Source organism: Crotalus tigris, unplaced genomic scaffold, assembly GCF_016545835.1.
Source record: "Crotalus tigris isolate CLP2741 ecotype Arizona unplaced genomic scaffold, ASM1654583v1 scf7180000018030.5226217, whole genome shotgun sequence".
Taxonomy (NCBI): Eukaryota; Metazoa; Chordata; class Lepidosauria; order Squamata; family Viperidae; genus Crotalus; species Crotalus tigris.
In genome coordinates this window covers 2,436,412-2,464,146 of record NW_024096786.1, presented here as the reverse complement: position 1 = coordinate 2,464,146, position 27,735 = coordinate 2,436,412, and the positions used below count along the sequence as shown (strand labels likewise).

Genomic DNA, 27,735 nt, shown 5'->3' with positions numbered 1-27,735 from the left:
TTATTTATTGTTCTATTCCAATATTTTGTTGTAGCAGGGAAAAAATGAAATTGCCCATTTCAGAATATATTAGAGAGAGAAAATGATCTTTTGGTAATCAAATAGAAGAGCGATACTCTTAAAAACAATATATTTCCCCCCATCTTATAACCAGAAAAGGAATTAATTAAAACCTTACATAGTTCTTAATTGTTAGGAACTCGTTTAAAGTATTTTGCTAAAAATGAAGCTTAAACAGATTTTTACACTTCATTACACTAATCTAGAGTCGAGTCTTCATTCTGTACAATTTGATTTGATTGCAATTTTTCAGTATATACACCAGTTTTTATATCTTTGGCCTGTATACCATTCAGCAAGCAGGTGTACAGAAAGTTTGAATGTATAGAAAACTAAATCTAATGGTAATTCTATTCATTAATGATATCATTACAATGCACGTGAACTGTAGTGCAATTTAAAGATACTATCAGGATGAATATATTTGATGACACCATCTTAAATAACGTGCTTCTCTTTCACTGTAATCACATTTGAAGTATGTTCTCTTTTTTGTTTAAAGAATAAAAACCAATTTCTGGGCATGGTTCAGTATACAATTTTAAAACTTTTTTAATTCATTCCCACTAAGTAAATGGAACTTCAAAGTAGTTAATTTTAGCTGTATTGGAGACTCTCATGAAATGTACTTTAAAAATGTCTTAAATAAGTATAGCTTATATGTTTTATTAAAGGACATTTTACTATGCCTGAATTTTTTAATACTTCTGTGTTTTAGCTTTCTTCTTGCAGTAGAACACGTTTAGCTATAAACGAAGTTGCTTTACCCTTAGAAAACCTCTGGTAAGAAAAAATATATTGAAAAGCCCCCAATCTCTGTTCAAAACTCACGTCTCTAAATTATCGCCTTCTAAGACTGTTTGCACTGGCAAATAACCAAGTCGTGGGTGTTTAGCAAAATACTTTTTGGATCGGAACTTGTTTTTTAGCACTTTGGTGAAATCACGAACATCTTCCCCTGATGTTGTCTAGGAGAAAAAAAAAATAGAAAACACAAATTAAATGTTTACATTTTGCTGGAAATGATGAATGCATGACATTATATTGTCTTCTGATGCTTGTTACAATATGCAAATGACAATGATTTAAAATTACTAGAAATAAACTGTTATAAGCCAAATGCAAAAGCAAGAATACAAAAAGCTTGACTTAAAAAGAAATTTTTTTCCATTGAATAAAGTGAGTTGAACAAAAGTTAGGACAAAATCTAAAAACTCTTTAGATGTTACTCAAATTATGAATTAATATAATAAATTAATTACATTTAAATATTTCTAATCAGAGAAAAGTAACAAAGATGATTAGGTTACTGGAGGTTAAAGCATATAAGGAACAGTTGATGGAATTGGGTATGTCTAGTTTAACGAAGAGAAGGACGAGGGGGGACATGATAGCAGTGTTCCAATATCTCAGGGGCTGCCACAAAGAAGAAGGAGTCAAGCTATTCTCCAAAGCGCCTGAAGGCAGGACAAGAAGCAACAGATGGAAACTGATCAAGGAGAGAAGCAACCTAGAACTAAGGAGAAACTTCCTGACAGTTAGAACAATTAACCAATGAAACAACCCGCCTCCAGAAGCAGTGAATGCTCCAACACTGGAAGTTTTTAAGAAGAGACTGGACAGCCATTTGTCCAAAATGGTGTAGGGTTTCCTGCCTGAGCAAGGGGTTGGACTCGATGACCTCCAACGTCCCTTCCAACTACTACTACTACTACTACTTCTACTTCTTCTTCTTCTTCTTCTTCTTCTTCTTCTTCTTATTATTATTATTATTATTATTATTATTATTATTATTATTATTATTACCATCATTATCATTATCATTATTATGGATCATCGCACAGTCAGCCAGATGTTCAGACTGGATTTGGCATTTTGTCTACCTATCGAGTCCTTACCCAGGAGCTGGGATAGGCAGATGTGGATGTTTGATGGTATTACAGATATCGTCGCAGGATGGAAGCAGTTCCTAATAAGGCCGCCTTTTGCAATTGACTAATAGCAAATTTGTCAATGCCAATGGTGTTCAAGTGGTGCTCCAGTTGTTTTTGGATTGCACCCAAGGAGCCTATTACTATTGGTACTACCCTTGCTTGCTTTTGCCACAGTCTTTTTATTTCTATTTGTAGGTCTTTGTATTTTGTTATCTTCTCCAGTTCTTTCTCGTCTATTCTGCTGTCTCCAGGCACTGCCACGTCACTATCCAGACTTTTTTGTCTTTCTTATCGACAATTGTTAAATCTGGGGTGTTATGTTGCAGGTGCTTGTCTGTTTGAATTCTGAAGTCCCAGAGCAGTTTAATTTTATCATTTTCTATGACTTTCTCTATTTATTTATTTATTTATTTATTTATTTATGAGACTTATATACCGCTTTAAGTGCAAGCACTCTATTTTATGATCCCACCAGTTTTTGCTTACAGGCAAATGATATTTTTTGCAGATCTTCCAATGCACCATTGTTGCTACTTTGTCATGCCGCTGCTTGTAGTCAGTCTGTACAATCTTCTTGCAACAGCTTACCAGGTGGTCCACTGTTTCTTCAGCTTCTTTGCACAGGCGGCACTTACTGTCTGTTGCTGCCTTCTCAATTTCGACTTTATATGCATTTGTCCTTAAGGCTTGGTCTTGTGCAGCCAGAATTAGTCCCTCGGTCTCTTTCTTCAATTTTCCTGCTCTTAGCCATTGCCAGGTCTTGTTAATATCTGCTTTCCCAGCTATTTTTTTAATGTATCGGCCATGTAGTGCTTTGTTTTCCCATGCCTCTATTCTGTTCTTCATTTGGTCTTCTTCTTCTTCTTCTTCTTCTTCTTCTTCTTCCTCTTCTTCTTCTTCTTCTTCTTCTTCTTCTTCTTCTTCTTCTTCTTCTTCTTCTTCTTCTTCTTCTTCTTCTTCTTCCTATTATTATTACTATTATTATTATTATTATTATTATTATTATATAACTAAATAAAATGAAGCATTGTAAGTCTCTCTAGCTTCTCAACAGAGGACCACCAGTGTTTTCTATTAACATATTGCATCAAATTATTTGATTATCCATTTGAACATTTTAAGAGAATATTCATTGCTCAGACAAACAAATGCTGCACATGCATTGCCATTCACTGGAATATGAAAAAGTGGATGAATATGTAACTCATCAAATGTAGAACGAGGTTAATTTTTTCCACTGAAATGTAAAATACATATTAGTGCACTGAGCTTCAACAAAAAGTTGAATGGCTACTTCTGCATGAAGAATAACAATATCAACAATCACCCATTCATTATTTGAAGTTATTTTTCTAAAAGAGAAGAAAACTAAGATATAAAAGTAATTTTCCAGATCTATAAAAATTGGTAAGAAAGCCAACCAAAGGTTTTGAGATTAATTTATTGGTTTTCAATAAAGGACAAAATCAATTTCACTTTGTTTGATGTGTTGCTCAATTTATTCCTTGCTATAGACACCTGTTTTTTTTTTCAACTCCATAATTTCCCTTTGAGTCTTCCCTTTGAGAAAAAGATTTTTAGTGAATCCCTGCCAAAGAGCCTAGTCACATTTGCTGAATGTTGGAACAATGAAAGACTTTAATAAATTAGAGACTTTATTTAGCCTAGGGCCTGAAACATCAGCAATTAAAATAGGTCAGCTCAATGTTGACAATTGCTTATGCGTTGATTTCTTAAGCTATATAAGCACGAAAAATTGTCTACAACAGTATGAGTAACTGTCCCTTAAGACTGTATTTTTTCAATAAATGACTAATAATATATATATATACGGAGCCCCTTTTCTAAAGCTAAATGGGTCAGGTCATGCAATACTGCCCCTCACTTTTTCACTGAGACTTTCTTTCTCTGCTGTGTATAGTGATACAAAGTATATCCCTTCCCTATATCCCATTTCCCTTCTCATAACCCTCAGAAGTTCGAATCCAGGGCAACTTTGCAATACTAGACCAGAAGTGCTGCCACAAGAGTTGTTGGCACCTCAAGCAAACTTTCTGTTTGCATAATCCCTTGTCTGCAAAAATGTGCATAATCAAAATTGTGTAACACTTATTTACAGGGTTTAAATATGCTGGTAATGAAGACTAGCATTTTTAATAGAAGGATTGTGTTTAGCATTCTTCAGTGTACTGGAGAATTGAAGGGAGTTAAGGGGCTTCCTGATAACAATCAGATGATTATAAGCTAGGAAAGCTAAGCAGAGAAAGGGCAATAGGAAAATGAACAGGGAGGTGTGATGGGTGGTGGTGAAGACATCTGAACTAAGCGAAGAACAAAATGAAAAATAGCACATAGCATCAACGTGGAATTTATTTGGTGAAATATGATCTCTCTTTGTTCTTGAGATTATGTATATAGTAAAATGCACATTGATCTGGCACTAATGTCTTTTTTAGAATGTGAGCGTCTGGTTTGCATCTGTTTCCCCAAGCATAACTATGACAAAATGAAATTAGATTTGACTATAAAATGCTTTCATTATAGTGTAACACAGAGACAAGGTTTTGGTTACAATATGAGAAGACAGTCTCAGCCCATGGATGACCAGACCTTTTATTTTATGATCTTAAAAACATACATTGAAATCCAGTGGCAAAACTGCCAATTTTCAGTTGCCCAAATTGTGGCTATTGTTAAAATAAATAAAATTGGTGTGTTAAATCGCCACATGGTTTGTTTGCTGCTAAATATTCCTGCAATACTATTCTCAAAAGTTAAATAAATAAATAAACAAACATAAAACCCCTTCCTACTTTCTGTGACTTTATCAAATTTCTCCTCTGTTTTCACATCATAAATAAGTGGCTTTACAAAATGAAATAAAAGATCACCTGATTTTGAGCTGGGAGTATGAAAAGGAACAAATTGATCTGAGAAGGGATCATGTAACATTTCAGTAATAGTTCCTTTAAAACTCCAAAGGTATTTTCAATTTGATTCAAATGCGCCCTCCCCTCCAATTTCTGGGGCAGAAGTAAAGTCATAAACAAGAAGTTAGGGCACAGACTAAGACTTTAAAGCATTTAATGTTAAGGATGGATGAGAATATTGTTCCGTGCTTTTAAAATTATGGAATTCTTTGTAGAGAAGATGAAAAGAAATCAATATTCTTTTTTAAAAAAAGTTACATGTGGGAAAATACAAAATACGGTACAGACTTTTATCAGAACGTTTAAAATGCTTGATTCTACAATTGTTTTAATTCCTATAGATCAGACATGTCAAACTCATGACATCACATGACGTAACCCAACGCATCAGGACCGTTTTGCCATTGCCGGCAATGAGGTGGATGTGGCTTCCGTGTGATGCGTCCAGCCGGCAGGCCAGCAGTTTGACACCCCTTCCATAGATGAATTTAACCTATTTTCTAAATTAAATTATTTTCTAAGTTCACCCAAAACACTGAATCATAGGCTGATGAAACAGACAAAGTATTAAGCCACTCACAAAATTATAATGAGGCATGGTTAACATGTTGTATGCATACAATGGCTAGGTCTTGACTGGCTTGATTAAAATTATTGTAAGATTCAGCCATTTTTCATACACTCAGCTAAAGTGGTTATTGCTTTTCCTCTGAAGATCCTCATCTTTAAGAACTCTGTAGCAGTTGGAAAGAGCTGTAAATAGTGAATATTCTAGAGGAAATAAATGAGATTATCAATCAGTTCCTTTTGATAAGCACTTAACAAACTTCCTCCCTGTCTTTCTAAACGCAACTGAGAAAATTCAGATTTTTAAAGAGTGAATGAAGAAGATAGCTTCAAATATTCTAATTTGTTTTTGTTGTTTTTGAAGCAGTTCAAAAAATCCACTTCAAATAACACAAAAGAAAAGCTACGAATAGTACACTTAAGCTAATAACAGAAAGTAATAAAGATCTTTATTACTGTCAGCTATAAATTTGATGATGAGTAGGCTATAAATTTAATAAGCTCTTCAAAAGCTAAAAATAAGTGCATCCTTATTAGTTTTGGAGATTAGTAAGAGAGGTAATATTCAAGGATTCATGAAACCCTGGGCTGGTAAATAGGATTCAGATAAGGTTGTTTGGTTCTTTTATAAAATAAATTTTAAGATTATATACATTATTGCCAATTTCTGGGAATTGAGATCTCCAGAAGAGAAATCAAAATGCAAGTGTTGGATACTACCTATAATGTTTTCTTCTCCATTTGTAGAACATCTTGATTTACAAAGACATACTGAGACAATAAAGGGCTTCCTTGGTGCTGTACATTGTGTGCTCAGCCAACGTGAAGTAGAGCTTTCACACCCTCTCACTGAGGTGTTAGCAAATTATTGCAGCCACTCAACACAACCTGCTTCCACCTGCCACCCTGCACCACACCCATCTCTTGTGCCAGGCTGATAAATGCCTAAATTACTTTAATGATGCCCCAGCCCTGTGCATCAAGACCCTAGAAAGCATTCCATCAGCTCTCTGACAAATATTTAGGATAATCATATCATACCCATTTATGTGGAAATCTGGGACTTTCATGAATAATTACATGCTCCTAGACTTAGGCTGTATGAATAATTGATGCAGTTAGCACTTGAATGCATTACAAAATGGATGCTGACATTCCTAGTATTAATCTCCTACTTCAGTTTTCCCAATTTTTGCTTGCTGCCATGCAAGTTTAAAATAATGTCTTTCATATAAATTCCTAATTACAAGGGAGGAGGGAGATTATGAGATTACAAAGGACCTAGAATAATACTTTTAATTTACTAACAGAATTTCTGATTAAAGTTAAAATAGTTTTTGTCCAAAGCACTTTCACCCTGTGAGTTAAAAAATGAGAAGTTGATAAAGATGGTGAAGATGATAATTTACCTTTAAATTTATTTTGTTAAGTATAGAATAATGTAATTCTTAATTTCATCTGAGGAATCATTGCAAAAATATCTTGCATCTATCTTCTTAAAAAATATGAAATCCTTAAAACAAGAATGTGTATCATATATATACTTATATATTTTGAGCTGTCTACAATGTATAATTGCTGCCTACTGCAATAGATTGCCCGGGGATTCAATATATATGGATTTTAGCCAAAGGATAAAAACCTTATGTTCAAAGTTTCAGGTTTTTTTTTAAAATACTTATAGTTCTATTGCAAAGTGGAATAAAACTTTATGTGAGATTTAAGACCATTTTGAAGTTAGCTTCTAATTCTAGAATAGTGTCTTATATAATCAATGGGAAATATATTGTTCTATCTTGCAATATATTTGCTTAAGCTGCAAAAAGCATCTCCCATTATCAGTTGACTTGGGTATAAATATTTTAATAATTGAAAGTACTATGGGCAGTCCTCATTTAACAACTGCCTCAGATAGAGATGGCTTGCAAATAAATGGTACTAAATGGTAATAAAAATATATATTCTGACCAATTAAGGCATTTATTACCACAAAAGCCTTCAGTTAAGATTGGTCTGTTGATTAAGGTCTGGTCAATTTCAGGCAGCAACTGTCAGCCAGCCAGAGGATTCTAATCAACAAATTAAGGTCATAGAACTGAGCTTGTAAACTTGCAGTTAGCACATTTTAGGGATACCCTGTGAGGGGGGAAAAGAAAAAGGGAAATGAACAGCTCAGGCAAAGGAGATTGTGTAAAACAGGGGTCTTCAAACTTGGCCCTTTTATGACTTATGGACTTTAACTCCCAGAATTCCTCAGCCAGCGTGCCTGTATTCTGGGAGTTAAAGTACACAAGTCATAAAAGGGCCAAGTTTGAAGACTCCTGGCGTAAAAGAACGGCAACAACTCTCTCTCACTCTCTCTCTCTCTCTCTCTCTCTCTCTCTCTCTCTCTCTCTCCCCCTCCCTCCCTCCCTCCCTCCCTCCCTCCCTCCAGCTCCACTTAGCAACCATATCATTTAGCGACCATTTCTTTGTAACCAATTACAATCACTAAATGAAGACTAACCTGTATTGTTTTTTGTATCTTTTCAGTCTGTTCTTGGTGTTTGGAATGCTTTACTTGTTGTTCTTGTTCAAAACTTTAGAAGGGTGTTACCTAGCTTTAATTATTTATTTCCTCAATTTGTATGGACAGCCAATTAGGAAATGCAGTTTCCAATGCAAAACTGCATTTCCTAATTGGCTGGCCACACAAATTGAGGTAATAAATAATTAAGGCAAGCTGGCATCCTTCTAAAATTCTGAACAACAACAAAAGCATTCTAAACACAAAATGTATAAATGTATACGATTAATCAAAATAATAAGCATGGGGTATATCGACTAAAGGAATTCCTAGAGGAAGGCAGAATCCAAAATCATTTTCTCATGTTTAGAAACATGTTAGGAATAGTATGCAAGGGTTGCTCTGCCTAATCCATTTTGACATTACATGTTATGGGGTGGATACAACCATCACACTGAGGATATAATTAGTGCTGTCTTGAATTTTACCATAATCCAATTTTTGCTATCGAAGCCAGCATTTCAGCAGTGGGACAGTGAAAACAAATCTTGAACAGGATTACTAAAAGATGGTCTATCACTATACCAAGTCTTCATGCTTAATATAAAAAATATTCCTAATGTTCCATAGTAATTCATGCTGTTATGCATTACTGCGAAGACAGCACTTCATTTAGTGAGGCACAAAGAAAGATACTTCCTTTCATCCCCTGGAAGTTGCATTCTAGCCATCCAAAATTTGAAAGAATTAATTATGTTCATACAGAGACTCAAAAACTCACTGTGTGCCAGATATCACATCAGGCACAGCAATGAATCTCAATTCTCTTGATGTTCAATCTTGTATGGAATGGGCTCCCCATGGAGAGCAGGCTGCTTCCGTCCAGCAGTTTTTAGAAGTTACTAAACAAAAAATGAGCTTTTTTCAAAGATCCTTTCAGAAACATCACCTGCATTTCTTGTTGTTCTGTATTATTGTTCTTTCCTACATGGTTTTGTTTTTGCAATTTGGATTGTATGCTGTTTTGATTCTATATTTATTTTTACTTTGACATTAGAACTGCTGAGAGTCATGAGATTGCAATGGGATGAAAATCAAGTAAATTGTAGCCAATTGAACATGCATTGAGTCCAATCCAAAGGAATGTTACAAGGGTCTGATTATATAGCCACCATGCGGATTCCAGAAAATTATAAGCATGAATTCCTAAATAACATATTAAGAGCAGCCAAATTTCATGGACTTTCCAAATTCCATATCTTTCAAGCTGATTGAAATAATAATAATAGTGGATAACAACAACAACAAAAGTAACACTAAAATTAATAAGAGAAATATATTTTAGAAAAGGAATATATTTTTTGTTCAATTTTTTTTTAAATGAGACTTAAAAAAAAAGATCCCAAAATTTTATTCTTTCTGTCTAGTAAACAAAGAATGTTTTGTAAGAAAGTATAAGCTACATTAATCCAAAACAAACTTGGTCCATTCTCAAAAAACTTAACTCTAACATTTATTTTACCAGATACCATACTAACTATAGTTACTTTCAATACATTAATCCAATACTAGTTACCATGGTAAAATAGAGTGAATCTTAAAAACAGAAGAGTAGCAATAGCAACAGCATTTAGACTTATATACCACTTCACAGAGATTTAAAGCCCTCTCTAAACAGTTTACAGAGTCAGCATATTGCCCCCAACAATCTGGATCCTCATTTTACCGACCTTGGAAGGATGGAAGGCTGAATCAACCTTGAGCCGGTGAGAATCAAACTGCTTAATTGCAGGCAGCCGGCAGGCAGCAGAAGTAGCCTGCAGTACTGCATTCTAACCACTGTGCCACCACTGCTCAGTGCTGAGAAAGGTATAATATGGAATAAATTAAGAGTAATGAATTAAGAAGATTCAATACTCACCGGTATACAGTATTCCACCATTGGGTAATGTAATTTATGACCTTTTGCTGTTCGACCAGAGAAAAAACAGCTCTGGCAAATATCATAATTGAAATGTTTCAGGCTCCGATATCTGTGAATGGAATTTGAAAAAAAAAAAAAAATTGAAGACCCTCAATTTTGTGAAAGGTTCAAAAACTTAATGCCAAGCTCCACAGATTTTGTAACTCAAAATTTTAAATTACAGAGTTTAAAACACAATCTAATTAAGATAGATGAACAGGTTGTGACACTATTCAGGGGGCTGGCAAGATGATGATGATGATGATGAAAATGATGACAATGATTTGACTAAAGACTGTGTGCAAACTATCCATATAAATAATCTCTATTTATTCCATTAAAAACTATACTCATCTACCCATTGTATGAATACCATGTTTAATTTAGTCCTTAGAAATAACAAATAAAACTGAATGCCAGAACCAGAGAAAAACCTACTTTTTAAAGAAATTAAAGGAAAAATTCTAGTCAGTAAAGCCCATTTTTAATTATTTACTCATTGGCATATGAAAGACTGTATTTCCAAACAGTAGTATGCCATGGCTTCTATAATAATTATAATTGGTCTGAAAATCAACATCTAATTGCATTATTTTCTCACATACAGTAGGGATGAAGAGAAACCACTACAGAAGAATGCAGCATATTTTTATATAAATGTATTCCTGAAAGAAGAGATTGATTGTTCAGTACAATCAAAAGGATCACTATTTCAAGATGGTGATTGTCACCAGGAGCAATCAAAGAAGCAACCCCCCCCAAAAAAAATTAAGAATTATTTTCTTTATTATAACTTACATGGTCTTCTTTGTTCTACAATTTGTACCCACAGTTTTATTCACAGCTAAGTTTACATTATTTATTCAATTATATTGATGGCTTTTCAAAAAAAAAAGAGTTTGAAACAAGGAAGGAGGAATCATTCTGTCCAAGTGTTTAAAATATTTCAATTTTACGACAGACCAAGCCACTTTGATATGTGACAAAATAAGTTAAGAATGTTCAGCTCATGGATGTCAGGATTGTTTCCTGGAAGGCTCCAAACTAATAAAGGCATTTTTGATTAGCAGCTAACAAAAATATTGTTTTACTTAAATTTCCATCATTGGCCTAGTGGAGGATTAACTACAAAATAGGCAATTTCTATTAGGCTGTCATAAACACTTAATAAGAAAATCAACAGAAATGTATGATAAGGTTATTGGGCTCCCTTTTGTCAATGCCAGCTGACAAATTATTTTACATCTAAATGAATAAATCTGTGAGTTTCAATAAAGGGAAAAATGAATCCATTTTTAAATATATTCTGTGAAGAGAAGATAGGTAAATAGCAACCAGCATTACCTGTACTATAAAAGCATAACCTGAATTTTCAGTGTTTTAGAATCAGGAAAATATGCTGAAATGAGACTTGAAAATAGTAGGGTGGCTAATGGTGTGGCCTAGTAACATAGAGAAGATAATGACCTAGTTTTCTTTTTACTACTGACCCATTTAAAAATGGGGGAACTCTAAAATTTATGATCATTTTTATCAGAAAGCACTTTTGTATAACACATTTTTGGATATTCCAACAACATCTGAATGGTTACTGATATTGATGTACAGTACTTTAGTCTTAATGCCAATGTTTGTTGGCTTGACTATGACTTTTGAATATATTGTATATATATACTTTAGGGTAGGGGTGTCAAACTGCCAGCCCATAGGCCGGATGCATCATGCCAAAACTGCACCCACCCCATTGCTGGCAATGGAAAAAAAGTCATGATACATTGCGACACGTCACGTGACGTTGCGAGTTTGACACCCCTGCTTTAGGGGGTTAGGCTGAGAAATGTTGAACCAGCTATTATTATTCTAGTGTGATATAAAATATGATTTAAATAATGTAATTTATTTAAATAATGTAATTTATTTTTATGATTGGATGCAATAGACACATTGTCTTTTTTTCCATGCCTTTGCTTTGTAATCATTCATTTTCTTTACTCTATATCCATTTTTCTTATTTATACTAAGTAAATACAATTAACACACTGTCCTTAAAACTAAACAGAAGCTGCAGAGGAATCAAACAGTGATGAGACTACCAAAGATGGACAGAGAGGATTTAATCTTGCAATCTTTCCCACTTTAGTGATAAAAAGTGTTTCTTTGAAGTTGTTATTGGCATAGAGACTAGACAACCTGTGCCCTGTTGGGTCATAATTTCAGAGATATTTCATTACCTAAACCAGTGTTTCTCAACCTTGACAATTTTAAGGCACGTGGAATTCTGGGAGTTGAAGTCCACGTGCCTTAAAATTGTCAAGGTTGAGAAACACTGACCTAAACAGAGAATCAGAATGACCACAGGTGGGCAAAAAAGCAACAGGAGTGAGATCGATTTCCAATGTACTGTCAGCTTTCCTTATGAGAAGTTGGCAAGGAGCATCAGAAATCTTCCTTCCTTCCTTCCTTCCTTCCTTCCTTCCTTCCTTCCTTCCTTCCTTCCTTCCTTCCATCCTTCCATCCTTCCTTCCTCCCTCCCTCCCTCCCTCCAAATACATGGATGTGTCTGTGGAATGACTAGGAGGCAAGCTCACTTCAAAAGAGAATATCTCTATAGGTTCAAGGATCATGGAATAAGTGTATGATGGAAATGAATCTATGGGACTCACTGAATAAATTCAACTGGAAGTTGAAAAAGCAGGAATTTACAGTATGGAAATAAGAAACACAAAAATCCCAGATGTTTGCGGGAGGGAGGGAGGGAGGGAGGGAGGGAGGGAGGGAGGGAAGGAAGGAAGGAAGGAAGGAAGGAAGGAAGGAAGGAAGGAAGGAAGGAAGGAAGGAAGGAAGGAAATAAATCCCAGACTAATAATAAGATAGCTAACTCCAGTGACTCAGAGCAGGGGTCCCCAGTTCCCAGTCTGTACACCAGCACCGGTCCACGGCATGCCAGAAACCAGTCCGCACAAACTAGCAAGGCTCCATTTGCGGGATGCAGGCAAAACCTGTCTCTCCAAGGAACCGGTCTCTGGTGCCCAAAACATTGGGGGCCACTGACTTAGAGAGCTCTCCATCTGATATAATTAAATCTATACCTATGGAAGAGGGCATGGCATGTGTGACCATTCATACAGGGAGACCATTCTGAACTGTCACTATCTGCTCCCTCTCTTTGCTTTCTTTCATAGAGAAGAAACCTTCCTTAGAATGGACAGCTTTGCAAACCTGCTATTGTTAAAACATTTTTGTTATGAATTTTCATATCATTTGGGAACATTGGTAATAACACATAACACATTAGAAGTGAATTCAGATTCAATTACTGACATGATAAATATTTCAGAGAAAATGTGACCACAAAAATCTTATGCATAAGAACAAAACTATCATGAAGTCTGTGTTACTGAGTTGCAATTTCCCCAGCATAATGCAAATACTGCGTCGTTGTGATAATAAGCTCACATAAGAATACAGTGCTATTTGTAAAGCAGCTTTATGAGACTGGCAAGGACTATCATGAATTACAGCTGGCTTCAGCCTATTTATATTCTAATGCACATTAGCTGTAGACGTTAATCTACATAATCTCCTCAAACATTTTTTACATGTAATAATTTACTGTGCTGTGATTTTTTTCTGTAGTAAATTACTTTATAGTTTGGTTTCAAACACCTGGTAAGTTGTTTTAAAGGCTATAACCCAGAACCAGGTGACAATCCATGGATGAGTGTGAATTTCTGAACCAATACTGCCCAATGGATTTTTCCACTTACTGAATTAAGCATACACGTTGATTCGTGTTCACTTTTCCCAAACCATAAGGGCTCAGGGTGACTATCAAGATGATAAAGAGTTTAAACACTAGAACCCAAGAAAAACAGTTAAAAGAAGTGGTCAACTTGGCAAAGTCTACTTTGCTAGATATCTTCAGACAGAGGGTAGAAGGTCATTACTACAGAGAAATTGTAGTGCAGCCTGTATTGACCAGAAGACCTCTGAGCCCCCCCCCCTAGTTTTTATGAATCTTTTAACTTGTAACATATTAAATAATGAGTTACTAACATAGCATCTACAATGAAGCTGGAATATAAGACAATTACATTACTGATGCAATTCATAAAAGACATTTTATTTTGCTCACCTAAAGCCAACAATTGGACATTCCTTACAGATGTTGCACTTGGCCTGATGTTTTGCTGTTTCTGCAGCTGCTACTCTGTGTAGAACTGGCAACCATACCATAGATTGTGGCTCCAGACGCATCCAGTCTATGAACTGCTTTACATCAATTTCTGGCTTATTATTATTCTGATAAATGAGGATGAGATCAAAAATAATTTAACATTCCTATTAAAGTTTCCTATCCAGTCTAGTTTCTAAAAAAACATATTCCAGGTTTGATCTTCAAGGAAACATTACTCATCCCACCAATATTCAGTCAAAGAAGGAAAGACAATTACTTACCACTGTAATTGTAGGCAGTTGACCTATAATCATTTGTTTAGTGACCATTTGACATAATAACGGTATTGGAAAAATTGAACTATGATCAATTCTTGCACTTATGACCACTGCAGCATCCCCGTGATCAGATGATCAAAATTTCGGCACTTGCAACTTGCATGTATTTATGATTGCAGCATCCTGGGGTCATTTGATCACCAATGGCAAGCTTCCCAGCAAGTTTCCAACAAGCAAAGTCAACAGCCAGATTTGCTTAACAACTGTGTGATTTACTTAACAACCATGGCAAAAAAGGTCATAAAATCAGATGTGAATCACTTAACAACTTCCTTAACTTAGCTATGGAAATTCTGGTCCCAACTGTGGTCATATAAGTCAAGGATTTTCTATATAAGCCTTTCAGATCAGGTTAGTGCAGTGGTTCTCAACCTGTGGGTTGGGACCCCATTTGGGGTCGAACGACCATTTCACGGGGGTTGCCAAACAACGCAGTCCGCCATTTTTTCCCCTTTTCCTTAGCTGTGCTACTCCCTTTTATTCTATTGGCTTTTGAAAGCCAATAGAATAGACTCTCTTGAATAGAGTCTAATTCTATTGGCTTTCAAAAGCCAATAGGAATTGTCCAGGCTGTCTCTGCCCTGCTGAGCCCGCCAAAAGTCCCATTCTGCAAACGGTGCTGCACCAATTAAGTAGTCCTCGACTTACGACCGGTTGAGTAGTCCTCGACTTACGACCGGTTGGGGGTCGCAGCATTAAAAAGGTTGAGAACCACTGGGTTAGTGGTACAAACTTATGAGACTAAAGCCCATTTCAGGTACTTCAAATGATTAAAGGAAAGGGTGGCAGCAATAGGTGTATAAACCCAATGTATAGGGTTTCCTGCTTGAGCAGGGGGTTGGACTAGAAGACCTCCAAGGTCCCTTCCAACTCTGTTATTTTGTTATTCTGTCATGTCCCTCTTCCTCCAGAAGAGAACTTCAAATCTTCAGAAGGTCTGAAAAAGGCTCCCTGTGAACCCAGATAACATATGAATGCTCTGCATTTAGAGCATCCAGAAATGGAAACAGACACACTTACCTGCTGGAAACAGCTGCGGACACTGGGCTCAATGTTACTGCCTCCAAAAGCAGCTACTTCCCCAAGCTGTCGTGGGATTTGGATGGCATCGTGTAATAACAAGCCAAGCTGCTTCTGGTCACACATTTCGGTAGGTCCAGCCACTTCTCTAAAGAGATCTTCGAGGCAAAAAGGAAGAGGAAAAAAAGGACACTTGCTTGAGAAGGAGCAATTTCTCATTTCTTCCAATTTTACCTGTGAATTACTTTAAGCCAGGGGTCTTCAAATTTGGCCCTTTTATGACTTGTGGTCTTCAACTCCCAGAATTCCTCAGCCAGGCACTCTGGGATTTCAATCCACAAGTCATAAAAGGGTCAAGTTTGAAGACCTCTGCTCTAAGCCATGGGTACCAATCCCCAATCCATGGACCAGTACCGGGCCGTGGCATGCCAGCAACAAGGAAAGCCCCATTCAAAGGATTTAGGCAAAACCATACCCCCTCCGGTCTGCAGAAAATCCTCTCTCTACAGGACCAGTCCCTGGTGCCCAAAAGGTTGTGGACCTCTGCTCTTAGCCATCTCTTCCTTAGTGCATAGAGTAGAAATGCAAAATGGAGCTTTTCTTACAATTCCTGTAAGTTCGTATTTCAGGCAGTTTTAATGTCTGCCATTCTCTACCATTTCTTGTTTGATAATAAAGGAAGATCACAGAAAAATCAATGTAAACTCAACTCTCAGAATGAGGAAGAGGTGTTTTAGAGCTATTTCAGCTTTGTTTTGCCCTTTAATTAATACTCTCTCTGAATTCCACAATGACATGTTGGCTATTAAAGTAGGTGCTATCATATATTTTTGCTTACAAATTGTACATGAAAAAGGAAGTAAAGAATAGAGATCCATTCTCCATCAAAACTGGGGGGGAGGGATAGGTTTCATAGCAATCAGCAATATTGTTTGTTATCTGAGGCAAGTTAACGTTTTTATTCTCTTGAAAATGTAAATAATTGTTTTGTATTCAAAAATCTCTTTTGGTATTTCTGTTTTATTTAAGCTGTTAGCTTAACACAGACGTGTCCAACTCACAGCCTATGGGCTGCATGTAGCATTGGATAGCTAGTAATGTGGCCCCACAAGACCTTTAACATTATTGTGTGTTTCATATACCTTAACTGTATTATATATTTTATATGTGGCCCATGCAAGCAAAAAGTTTGACTTAATCGTTCTGCAACATATTTAAGAGTTTTTGAAGTACAGCACCAAGTTATATTATACCATTCACCCTGAGAACCTAAGTCTCTTTCTGGGATCTTAACCATAAAGTGTTTATTTTTTAAAATCACTCTCTAAATCAAAAGTATCTTTCTCATTTTATTAAAACACCATTCTGTTATGGATTAAAATAAAAAATAATCATATCAAAACATTCAAACAATTGCATTCAAACAATCAAATACCTAGCATGTATGCTGTTGGTTTAGCACAAGGGTCTTCAAACTTGGCCCTTTTATGACTTGTGGACTTCAGCTCTCAGAATTCTTCATCCAGGGCCAAGTTTGAAGACCTCTGATTTAGCAGATCTATTTAAACACCGCATGGAAGAAAGAAGAATCTGACAGATTTTTCCATTTCAGTTATCTGAAATGACTTCAGCACATTCTTCCTAGTCTAAGATTTACTTAATCATTTATACTGCATGTTTAAGATATATTTATAAACAGATAAACTTGAATCACACCAACTTTTCTTCCAAATCATAAAGTATTCTCATATCAATCATTTTTATCAATCCTGAGGTAGAGTTACATCTGTAAAATCATGCTCCCAATATGTGACCTATGACTTTTCATAAGTTTGTCGAAGAATTCATGAATTGATCATTCCTTATTTTATGACGCTTTGGGCTCTGAGTTCCACTGATAAGCGACACAATATTTACATATCATATTTGGAGCTATCTAAAGAGTATAGGTTCATTTACAATGTATTCCAAGAATCTGTTGTTTCACTACCCAGTAATCAACTGCTCTTTTTTCATTTATTTGTATTTTGATTCAATAATATTTTTGTCCAAATTAAATTGTGCAAGTGGTACTTCTTCTGTCACAGTAAACATTTCTTTAAGCTTGGGGATTCTAAAATGGTGTCTGGAGATTTCAATGGTCCTGAGGATTGTTCCTTTTTGCCCATTAAGCTCCCCACTCATACAATATGAGATTTTTTTTAAAAAAAAATATTTTAATTAAAGAAAAAAAAAGCTTGCATGCTTCCAATCAAAACTTTTTTACTTCTGAGACTGATAAAAGTGGGTGGTTCTAGCTGAGCACCGAATGTATTTCCTTTGTTTGGAAACAGGTTCATTGGCCCATAATAAAGGCAGGCAGGCTCATTTAGATGACATGCAGAGGAAGATATGGAGAAGATGGCACATATATCATTACAAATTCCAGAGTGTCCACCCACAGATCCCTGCTCCAAGCTTCCCAAGAGTGAAAAATATACTAAGAATATATACTATTTGATTTCAGATCCTATAATTTTCAATATATGCAGGTTGGATCAAATTATTCTTTGTTCTGATGGATTGAGTGGATTTTCAGAGCTAACCAATTTTGAAAAGACTTTGAGCAGCTTTCAATATTTAAAGCACAAAACTTAAACACATAATTAAAAACGTAAGTGCTTGGATGAATCGACAACAACAATATTAAAAAGGAACTCAACAAACACCCTGTTTCCAGGGCTGGGAACAAAGCCAAGTCTTAAGGAACTTCCTAAATAATTAAATAGGGGAATTTGTGCATATCTTGAGAAAAGAGGACTGGGACATCAAAATAGGATTTAAAAGAATCATTTACTAGCAAAGAAACAAAAACAATGTATGTCATTTTATTTTATTCTGCAGACCTGAATTACACAGAATGCCCACTGCAGGCCTACTGTTAGCATCTATTAGTTACTAATTCTATTCAGATAGAAATTTAGCTTAATACAATATAAAAGGCTAATGCTACTATGAACAGTAAACAACGAATCTACTTTGTAAAACAGAACATATAATCCATTGCAGTGAGATGAGTCATTATTAATTCAACCCTTTTATTTGTTTTACTTTATAGGACTAGTTGGTTAGATAAAGAGGAATGGCAGTTTATAAATATTCTAATAAATAGAAATCCCCCACTGTTTTCTCGTAACTTAATTTCCTTTGATTTTATTGTCTTCAAATGTTTACTTGAGAGGCATTTTTTAAACGTTAATGAAATTTGTAACAGCTGAATTATACATAAAGTTACAAATTTTGCCCAAATTGTATTTTCTTTAACTCTATGGAAAGAAAAAGCTTGATCCCATCATATACTGCAGAACAGCAGACAGTGCTATTTGTTCTTCTCATACAGCGGTGTATTCCTGGATAATGAACCACTGAGGAGAGTAATAGGAATAGCAAATAGGAATCTGTGTATGTGCAGCAGGGGGAGGTACAGAAAGTTTACACTAAAATTTAGACCTTTTGAGCTGGCTGTATATTTAGAGTTATGTGAAATTGTGATGGCGCGTTAAAAAGTTTCCAATAGGAGACCTACCTATTCACAAAAAGTTATGCTATGTTCCATTACAAAATATTCATTTATACTGATTGAACCAAACTGCCTAACTGGGTATTCTCTACTATTCCACTGGATAATTCTCTACTATACAGAGGCACTGCTGCAAATACATATAAGAGCCATCGTAGCGCAGTGGTTAGAATGCAGTACTGCAGGTTACTTCTGCTGACTGCTGACTGCCAGCAGTTCAGCAGTTTGAACCTGATCAGCTCAAGGTTGACTCAGCCTTCCACCCTTCCGAGATAGGTAAAATGAAGACCCAGATTATTGAGGGAAATATGCTGACTCTGTAAACTGTTTAGAGAGGGCTGTAAAGTACTGTGAAGTGGTATATAAGTCTAAATGCCATTGCTATTGCTATTGCTTAATGAAACTGCTATCTGGCTATAGGTCAGTTTCCTTTAATATTACCAGAATGTCTGATATTGGGGCACACTGGTTCCTGGGAAACAATATAGATTACCTGTGCTTTACACAATGAAGGAAATTCTAACTAAAGTAGTATAAGTTGCCCAGAGTTATCCTGTGGTAAGGTTGGTGGCCAATAAATTTAATTATGATCTTGAATCCTACATTTTGATGGAACATTTTATCAGAATGTGGACTTTGTTGAAACCGAAGCTGGAATATTGTCCTACTTCAAATACTGAAACAAAGGGAATGTAAAATTAACAGTTTAGCAATACGCGTGTATGTGTGTGCACACAAACATGCGTATGGGTATGGATGGACAGACAGAAAGGACAGAGAAATGTACTTGTTCCAATCAACTCTACTTCATCTCTTGCTGAGCCTTGGCAAAATTATGGATTTTGCAGAATTATATTTAAAACATACTTACATCTGTATTTTTCTTCCAAGAGACCCTTAGAAAGAGATATCAAGCCAATCTTCAAGGATTGCACTCTGATTTTTCCAGTCCGGACACTGTTATAGAAACAGCATTAAAATAGTTGGCAGGAGGTGGTATAATTTAATTCAAACACTGAAAGAGCTAGCAAAAACACCTGGTGTACTTCAATTTCTAGACATTAGCTACTAATCATATCAATGAGTCTCTTTCACAAATGTTCTGTGCAAGGTCTAAATATTTACATTCAGCTTAAACACATTAATTATCACGCATTGTAGTTCAAGCGCACAGCATCACAGCATGTGCTAATAATGTGACACCCTGCACTGAATGAGTGGATGACAAGTGAATGCAAATTATAGTATCTACAGATACATTAATATTTTTCAGAGTACTATTTGCCTAGTCTGAGCTTTAAAAACTTTGATGTGTATGTACATTAGAGCAAAAATGTTGGGTGTATATGTTAATTAGAGAATGAATAGTACTGATTTTATCTAGCAGTATGACTTCAATCTTACACAATCTGGTATTTACAAAACCATCACTGGAAACAGAACCAGTGAAAGAAGAGCATCCAGCTTCTGCAAACGAGAAAAGTTAATCAGGAAGACTTGCTAGACAATGTCTTTTTTTTTTTCCTGGACAGTTCCCCAATCCCCCGTTGTTGTTGTTTTTTTTACCTTTGACTCAGTATTGATTCCTGACAATGACCTGAACAATTTTTCTGTGAATTTTTCTGAAGTGGTTAAGGCATAAGGCTATAAACCAACTAGACTGTAAATTCTAGTTTTGCCTTATGCATAAAGCCAGACGGGTAAGCTTGGGGCAGTCATCGCCTTTTAGCTTTAGGAAGAAGGCAATAACAAACCACTTCCAAAAATATTGCCAAAAACACTGGTTTCCTCTAGGAATGCTAAACATTCAGGAGATTAGACATATTGGAAAAAAAAAAAGACAGAGATCTTGCAGAATTATATTTCTTTAAAGACCCTAATACCTGGACTCAAAGGAGGTGCCCAATATTACAATATTTAATCCTGAGCCTAAATGTCTTTCAGTATTGCCAGCAGGTGTCAGCTAATACTGAGCTGGTTATAATTATTTTTGACTGTGATTGTGTGCTTCAGCCTGGTTACTGTGACATTGGATTGTCTTAGGATTTCTCTGGGCTAATATCTCCAAGTTATGACCCAGATCTACTCAAATTTTTGAGTATTAACCCAGCTTCTGTAGTGTATTTTCTCTTTCTCCATTACTGACCTTCTATATAAATAGGTTCATAGCCATTGAGACAACAGGATTCACTATGGAGATACAACCTTAAAGCCCAATCTATTTATGGCAATATTTATTAAGAGTCAGTAGGCAGAGACAAGAAGAAACTACCTCAGTATTAACATTTACTTAAGTATTAATCTTAAGTAGTCTAGTTCTGCAATGAGCTCTCAGCAATGCCAGCTGAATTCAGATCAATGATACACATGTGTCTTTCTGTGACACCTCAATTGCATACACTGACTTGTCACCTTGTTGGACCTCCTACAAAGCTTTGTCTAGATCTAATGATGTCTGGCTGACTAAACCTCTAAACTTGCTACTGACATTGGACAAATTCATTTGATTGCACAATGATCTATGGAAAGTGCCATGTTTGGATTTTTTAATTGTGCTTATCATATGAACCTTGGGACAGGTCAGACAATGTACAAGCTCAGAGTCAATGCAAGAAATATTTTTAATAAAATAATCTGCTTTTGATGTTATCTAAATACTTCTTCTTAAAATGCTCTACTGGAACATTTGTAAAATAGGGTTGTTAATGTCCACTATCTGATTTTCAGGCATTCTCAGCCCTTCAAACTAGTCCAAACAAGAACAACAACCATGATTACTGACACTACCTTTATTGTAAAGTTACAGAAATAGAAACAGAATTTTGCAAGTCTGAAAGTAATTTTCCCCTTCGTTATTTTTACTTTCCTAAAAACTAGAGAGGGTCCTTTCTGAAATGCTACCTATATCCTTTTTGTTTTCATGGGCATGATGGTTGCCTAGTCTACAGTTTCTTTGGTCTCCCAAGGTCATTCATTTCTGCCATTTACAGGCAACCAATTTTTCTTTTCAACTCTCTATGAAACAATTCACCTCATTCAGATAGTCTTTAATGTTTGGCACTGCTGGAAATTCTTCCAGAAGGAAATCAGTGGTAAGGATTCTAATTTCTCATGCTATTTTTTTAGCTCCAGTACATTACTATGTTTTCAGTATTACACACTTAAACTATATTTGCAATTCAAATATTTATAGGCTTATGTTTAAGGCTGGAGCATTTTACAGAGCAGATGTTAATGGATTCTAAAATATATGAATCTTTGAAAATAATATTTGGCGATATTAAATTTCACTTTTGTTCTGTCTACTGACTTAATGTGAGGAATAAATAATTCTTAATGTGACAGAAATACAAAAGACAATAGGTGTTGCTGTCAATTGTTTTCACTTAATGTCTTACAACGGCCATAAACATCAGTAAGCATGTCTTACAGATGCTAATTAAATTCCAGATTAATAGCATGAAAGAAGCAGATGGCATCTGTAGGTGGGTAATTATTTAAAAATGGTATACATCAATGATATAAACCATGAGCATGTTAGGTGATAAATTAGAAACAAACCAAGCCCACTTGCAAAAATGTTAAAGTTACGCATAATCATTTTACTGCTAGGGAATTTTACAGGAAAGAGTAAACTTTGCATTGGCTTGAACACATACTGTACAACATGGAAAGTAACAGGGAGTTATAAAAAGACTAAGCAAGGTTCCATATGAAACAAAATATTGAGGACCCATTGAATTCTGTAATTGCATTCAAATCTCCGTGGCCCCTTCTTCCCATAAAACTAGGCACCTAACAATTTTTAGATCTGCTTTCATTTAAGGCAGGGGTCCTCAAACTTGGCCACTTTAAGACTGAGAAATTCTGGGAGTTGAAGTCCACAAGTCTTAACGTGGCCAAGTTTGAGGACCCCTGATTTAAGGTATTTAGCCTTCTGAAAATAGTAATCAGGGGTATCTATCAAGCAGAATTTAGTAGATACATTTGAGTTCTTTATTGGTTTTAGGGAAAAAAAGCTTTACAAATATGAGAGATTTGTTTTATCTTTCCCACATGGAACAATAAAAGGGCGTTGGTGCATTTAAACGCTTTGATGAACATCTCACACTTACCTATCATAAACATTGAGTAGCCAGTTGAGAGACATATCTACGCAGAGTGGAATGTTCACAAGATCCTCGTGCTTCTCTTCCATTCCACTGTAAATCGTAGTGAGGCAGCTGATGATATCCTGAACGCAAAGGAGCTGATCATTCTGAATCAATTTGTGCTGTTTAAAAGCTTCATTCGTTGAGTTTAAGTCCAAGAGGTCCACTGGCAAAATATGTGTATATATATATATGTATATATGCCAACTGAAAGATATTTCTTTTATCACAATTATATGAATTCTCTAACCCAAAGCAATATTACAGCTCAAGAAGCATTTTCTCAGTTATTTTTCAACTCATGATGTTAAATAAAAGTATTTATATAAGCAGTCTGCGTTTAACAGTCCAAAGCCATCTGCTTTATAGATGCACATGAAGAAATCCTTTAACATTTAATCTTGTTTGAAATTTGGTTTACTGCAATGAGAAATACCTGAGCTAGGATGCTGTGTCATTCACATCCATATCCAGCACAATTTCAGTCATGTATGCCATCTTCATTTTATCTATTTATTGCTTTTGATATGTTATAATATTCTGTGTGCAAATAATACTAAGGGTAGCTAACCATCTGATGGCACCCTAGATTATAATTCTCAGAAAGCAACACATCAATGTACTCGTGTGTAGAATAATTTAACACGCATGAACAAGATTTATAAATATGTAGCAGCTTTAAGAAAAACAGACAATATTTTTTTTTATTTCAAATGGCACACCTACTGGGAAATCAACCAAATAAAGCATACAGGTTTGAGAGTGGTATTTCTCCAAAAGAAAATTTCCTTGATCCCGGTGTTGATATCTTTGTGGCATAGGATCAAAATGTTTTTATCTTCCCAGGCTTTTTAACTACATGAAAGCTCAGATAAAACCTTTAAAATGTGGATAACGATATTTTAAAAGATAGCCTTTGTGACTGGTGAAAAGCCTCAATATTCTGACAAAGTTCAAGACTCAATATTTCTGATAAGAAGCATCATTTCTGCCAAGAATTCTAAACTGGGATGGCTTCTGGGTACAACAAGTAAACAAGTATTAATCATCTTGATTTCAAAGATATCTAGACAGGATTCACGAATTGCTTTGCATACTGGCACCCAACAGTGCTAAGCAGAGCATGCAAAATGATATATCATTTAAAATCCCTTAATGATCTTGAAAAACATGAAAATGGAGCTTTGCACGTATAAAGTGGTAGTCATCCATCATGGAAGCTTCCATTTTTGTCATAGCTGATGACAACAATATGTATTAATTTCAAAAGGATCTGTAGTTACAATAGTGATTATGGGAAACTAATTATCATCTATACAATGAGATAGGAGGGGACATAAAGCTCTTCATGATTTTTTTCTCCAAGTATTCTTAAATTATAGAGACAGGCTTTTCATGGGGATAAAGAGGATTTAAACTGGAAGCCAAATGGTTACATAATCTTTAGAGACACCTTTTCCTAGAAACAATTTTTTTTTTTTTTTTTGCAAACAGAATGTTGTCTTCATATTCTTTTCACCTGATATGTACATCTGGAACATTAATATTTAGTTTCTTTCAAACTTTTTTATATGAATCAGTGTAAGCATCATATTAAATATAAATATCTTTGCAAGTTCTAGGATGAGTGATAAATTATTACATATCACCGATATGGAATTGGACAGAAAAGCTGGTTATAATAGTAGGGTAGAAAAGGGTTGCCAAACATTGCTACCACTGATGCAGCACTGGCAATAAACAAAATCCCAGTGTTAGTATTTCTCTCACATAATTCTGATTCCCTTCTTTTACAGAAATCTCAGGAGGCAATTTCATTTCTTTTTCCACAATTCCCAATTATGCCTGATGCATGCCATAATAAAATTAAAAATACAATTAAGTATAATCTTGTTTTTCCCACACAATTATATTATACTGTGCAGGAATCAAAATTGGACTGAAATTATTCACAATTGCTAGTTCAAATAAGATGTTGATCAGCATCCATCTTCTGGTAGAGATAAAACTAGCATGATCTTTCTCACTCTTTTTCTCGTACTTATTCTTCTTCTACTGCATTATGTCACCTGCTTGCAAAATCGTTAGCTTGTTTTCTTGAAACATTCTACTGCCTTTGCAAATGCCTATGAGCTTGACACTGTCTTACTTAAAAATGTAGACAGTATGACTATATCCATATATCTCAAAATTGTCAAAAAGTGACTTTTTCTCAATCTGGTTTGAAAATCCTGTACAATGAATTTAGGTTTGGGTTTTCTTTTCTTTTTTTTCCCATTTGAACCAAAAGTTTTAATGTTAAATTACAGTGTTCCCTTTTACTAGAATACAACATGTTATATAAGCATTAATCTTCTCTCTCTCTCTCTCTCTCTCTCTCTCTCTCTCTCACACACACACACACACACACACACACACACACACACACACCATTCATTTAGTGACAATTTGATCACTGAAAAAAGTGACTCATGACCGTTTTCCATACTTGTGACTATTGCAGCATCTTGTGTCTTGTGACTATTGCAGCATCCCCACAGTCATGAGATCAAAATTCGGGCACTTGACAACTGCCTTGTGTTTATGACAGTTGCATTGTCCCAAGGTCATGTGAGCACTGTCTGTAACCTACCCCGATGGCTTCTGAAAACAAAGTCAATGGGAGAGTCAGATTCACTTAACAACTGCAGTAATTCACTTAACAACCATGGAAAAAAAGGTTGTACAATGGGACACAACTCACTTAACAACTGTCTTTCTTAGCAATGGAAATTTTGGGCTCTGTTGTGGTTATAAGTTGAGGACTACCTGTATATAGTCTGGCACTCTTGGAGAGTTAAATTATAGTAACTATTTCCCATTTCAACAGACCATACATGATTGCTTGGTTTGGGTGATACCTAAAGTGGAAGCACTGCAGAGCTGTTCATCCAAATTTACATGTTAGAGAATTACTGTCCCCAAATTAAAGTTCTTTAACTTATTTTTGGTGCCTTCTGATAATAAAATATACAATATTTATTCCACTTTACCTATCCCAAATAGAGATAGGCGACCAGCTTTAAAAACCATGTTGATAATAACTGAAAATGTAGTGTTGTTTAAAAGATCTGTTGTTGAATTAAATACATTTAATAACTAATATAGTGACTGCTTATTTCTGCGCAGAGATTATAAAATATTTTATTGTCAGAGCTGTTGGAAAGGAAAAAAAGAAAAAAAGTACACCTGTTAGCATTTCTGCTTCAGAGAGATTAGTTTAAAAGAACAAAATTGGATTTGGATTCAGTGAGGCCTGGCAGCCAAACAAGATTTTTGACCTCAGTCATTTATAGTCATTCTATACAACATCCAAACTAAAGAGATTTCCAGTAATTTATTTATGAACAGGGAAACCTTACTTTTTTATTCTGGGAAGACAAAACTAAAAATAAAAGTGATTAACCTAGTTCTCAGTGCCAGAAGTGTTTCATCACTATCTTTCCTTCATTATCTGTCTACAGAACACTCGATGTTTCAACGAGTTCTAGTGCCATTTTATATCTCAAAAGAATGTCTCACTGAATAATCAAAGAGAACTTTTGTTTAAAAGACCAGAAGTCCAAAAACACATTGGTTCAATATTTGACAGTTGCAAGCCAATATATCAGACAACAGATTTTCTATGTTTTTCAGCATTATTTATTTACTTGTATCCTGCCTCTATTATTTTTACAAATAAGTCAAGGTGACAAATATAGTTAATACACCTTGCTCCTCCTTCCCCCTCCTCCATGACAATATCCCTGTGAGATGAATTGGGCTGAGAGAAAGTTGATTGACCTTAGGTCACCCAACTGGCTTTCATGGCCAAGGCGGGACTAGAATCCATGGTCTTCTGCTTTCTAGTCAGGTGCCTTAACCAATAGAAATAACTAACTAACTAACTAACTAACTAACTAACTATCTAACTATCCATCTGTCCATTTATCCATCCATCCATCTATCCATCCATCCATCCATCCATCCATATGCTTTTTATATATTTCAAATTTTACTTTTTAATGATATTGTTCAATGTGGGGCATTTCTTATTTCGAGAGCTGGACATGTATTCCACTGTGTATACCAGTAAATGACAATAAAATTATCTTATCCCTTTTATTTACTTTACTGAACTATATATTACAAGAGGATTTCTATAGTGGATTTACATATAATTATCCCTATGACTGCATTCACACCATGCAATACAGAAATGAATATACTATTGCAGTTTCAGCTATCTGTATAAATACCAAGTTGATAGCTTTTGGAAACCTGATTTGCCTTTATGAACATAAATTGTCAGTGTAATCCATGATAAAAGAAAAGCAGAAGATGTGGCTGCTGCCTAGCAAAATAAAATAAACAGCTGAGAGATTGAAAAAGACAGCTGTGGACTTCTAGGTATACTTGGACATTTCAATAATGCAAACATTAGTCAAATACCTCGCCTGCTGTGTAATCTCTTGGGAGATTATTTCTGCAGATGCAGGGATTACTTTTTAA

General features: G+C 35.3%; 1 protein-coding gene across 5 annotated transcripts in view; it reads right to left on the bottom strand.

Moving 5' to 3' along the window:
• Positions 1-27,735, bottom strand: part of UTRN (utrophin) — a 348,263-nt gene that overhangs the window by 24,171 nt on the left and 296,357 nt on the right. For all 5 annotated transcript variants that reach the window (XM_039346845.1, XM_039346844.1, XM_039346843.1 and 2 more), the window contains 6 exons: positions 23,170-23,371; positions 19,926-20,011; positions 15,496-15,653; positions 14,096-14,262; positions 9,919-10,030; positions 892-1,028 (listed from right to left, as the gene is read on the bottom strand). In XM_039346845.1, the coding sequence (XP_039202779.1) occupies positions 892-1,028; positions 9,919-10,030; positions 14,096-14,262; positions 15,496-15,653; positions 19,926-20,011; positions 23,170-23,371 (862 nt within the window). The remainder of the gene's footprint in view (positions 1-891; positions 1,029-9,918; positions 10,031-14,095; positions 14,263-15,495; positions 15,654-19,925; positions 20,012-23,169; positions 23,372-27,735) is intronic.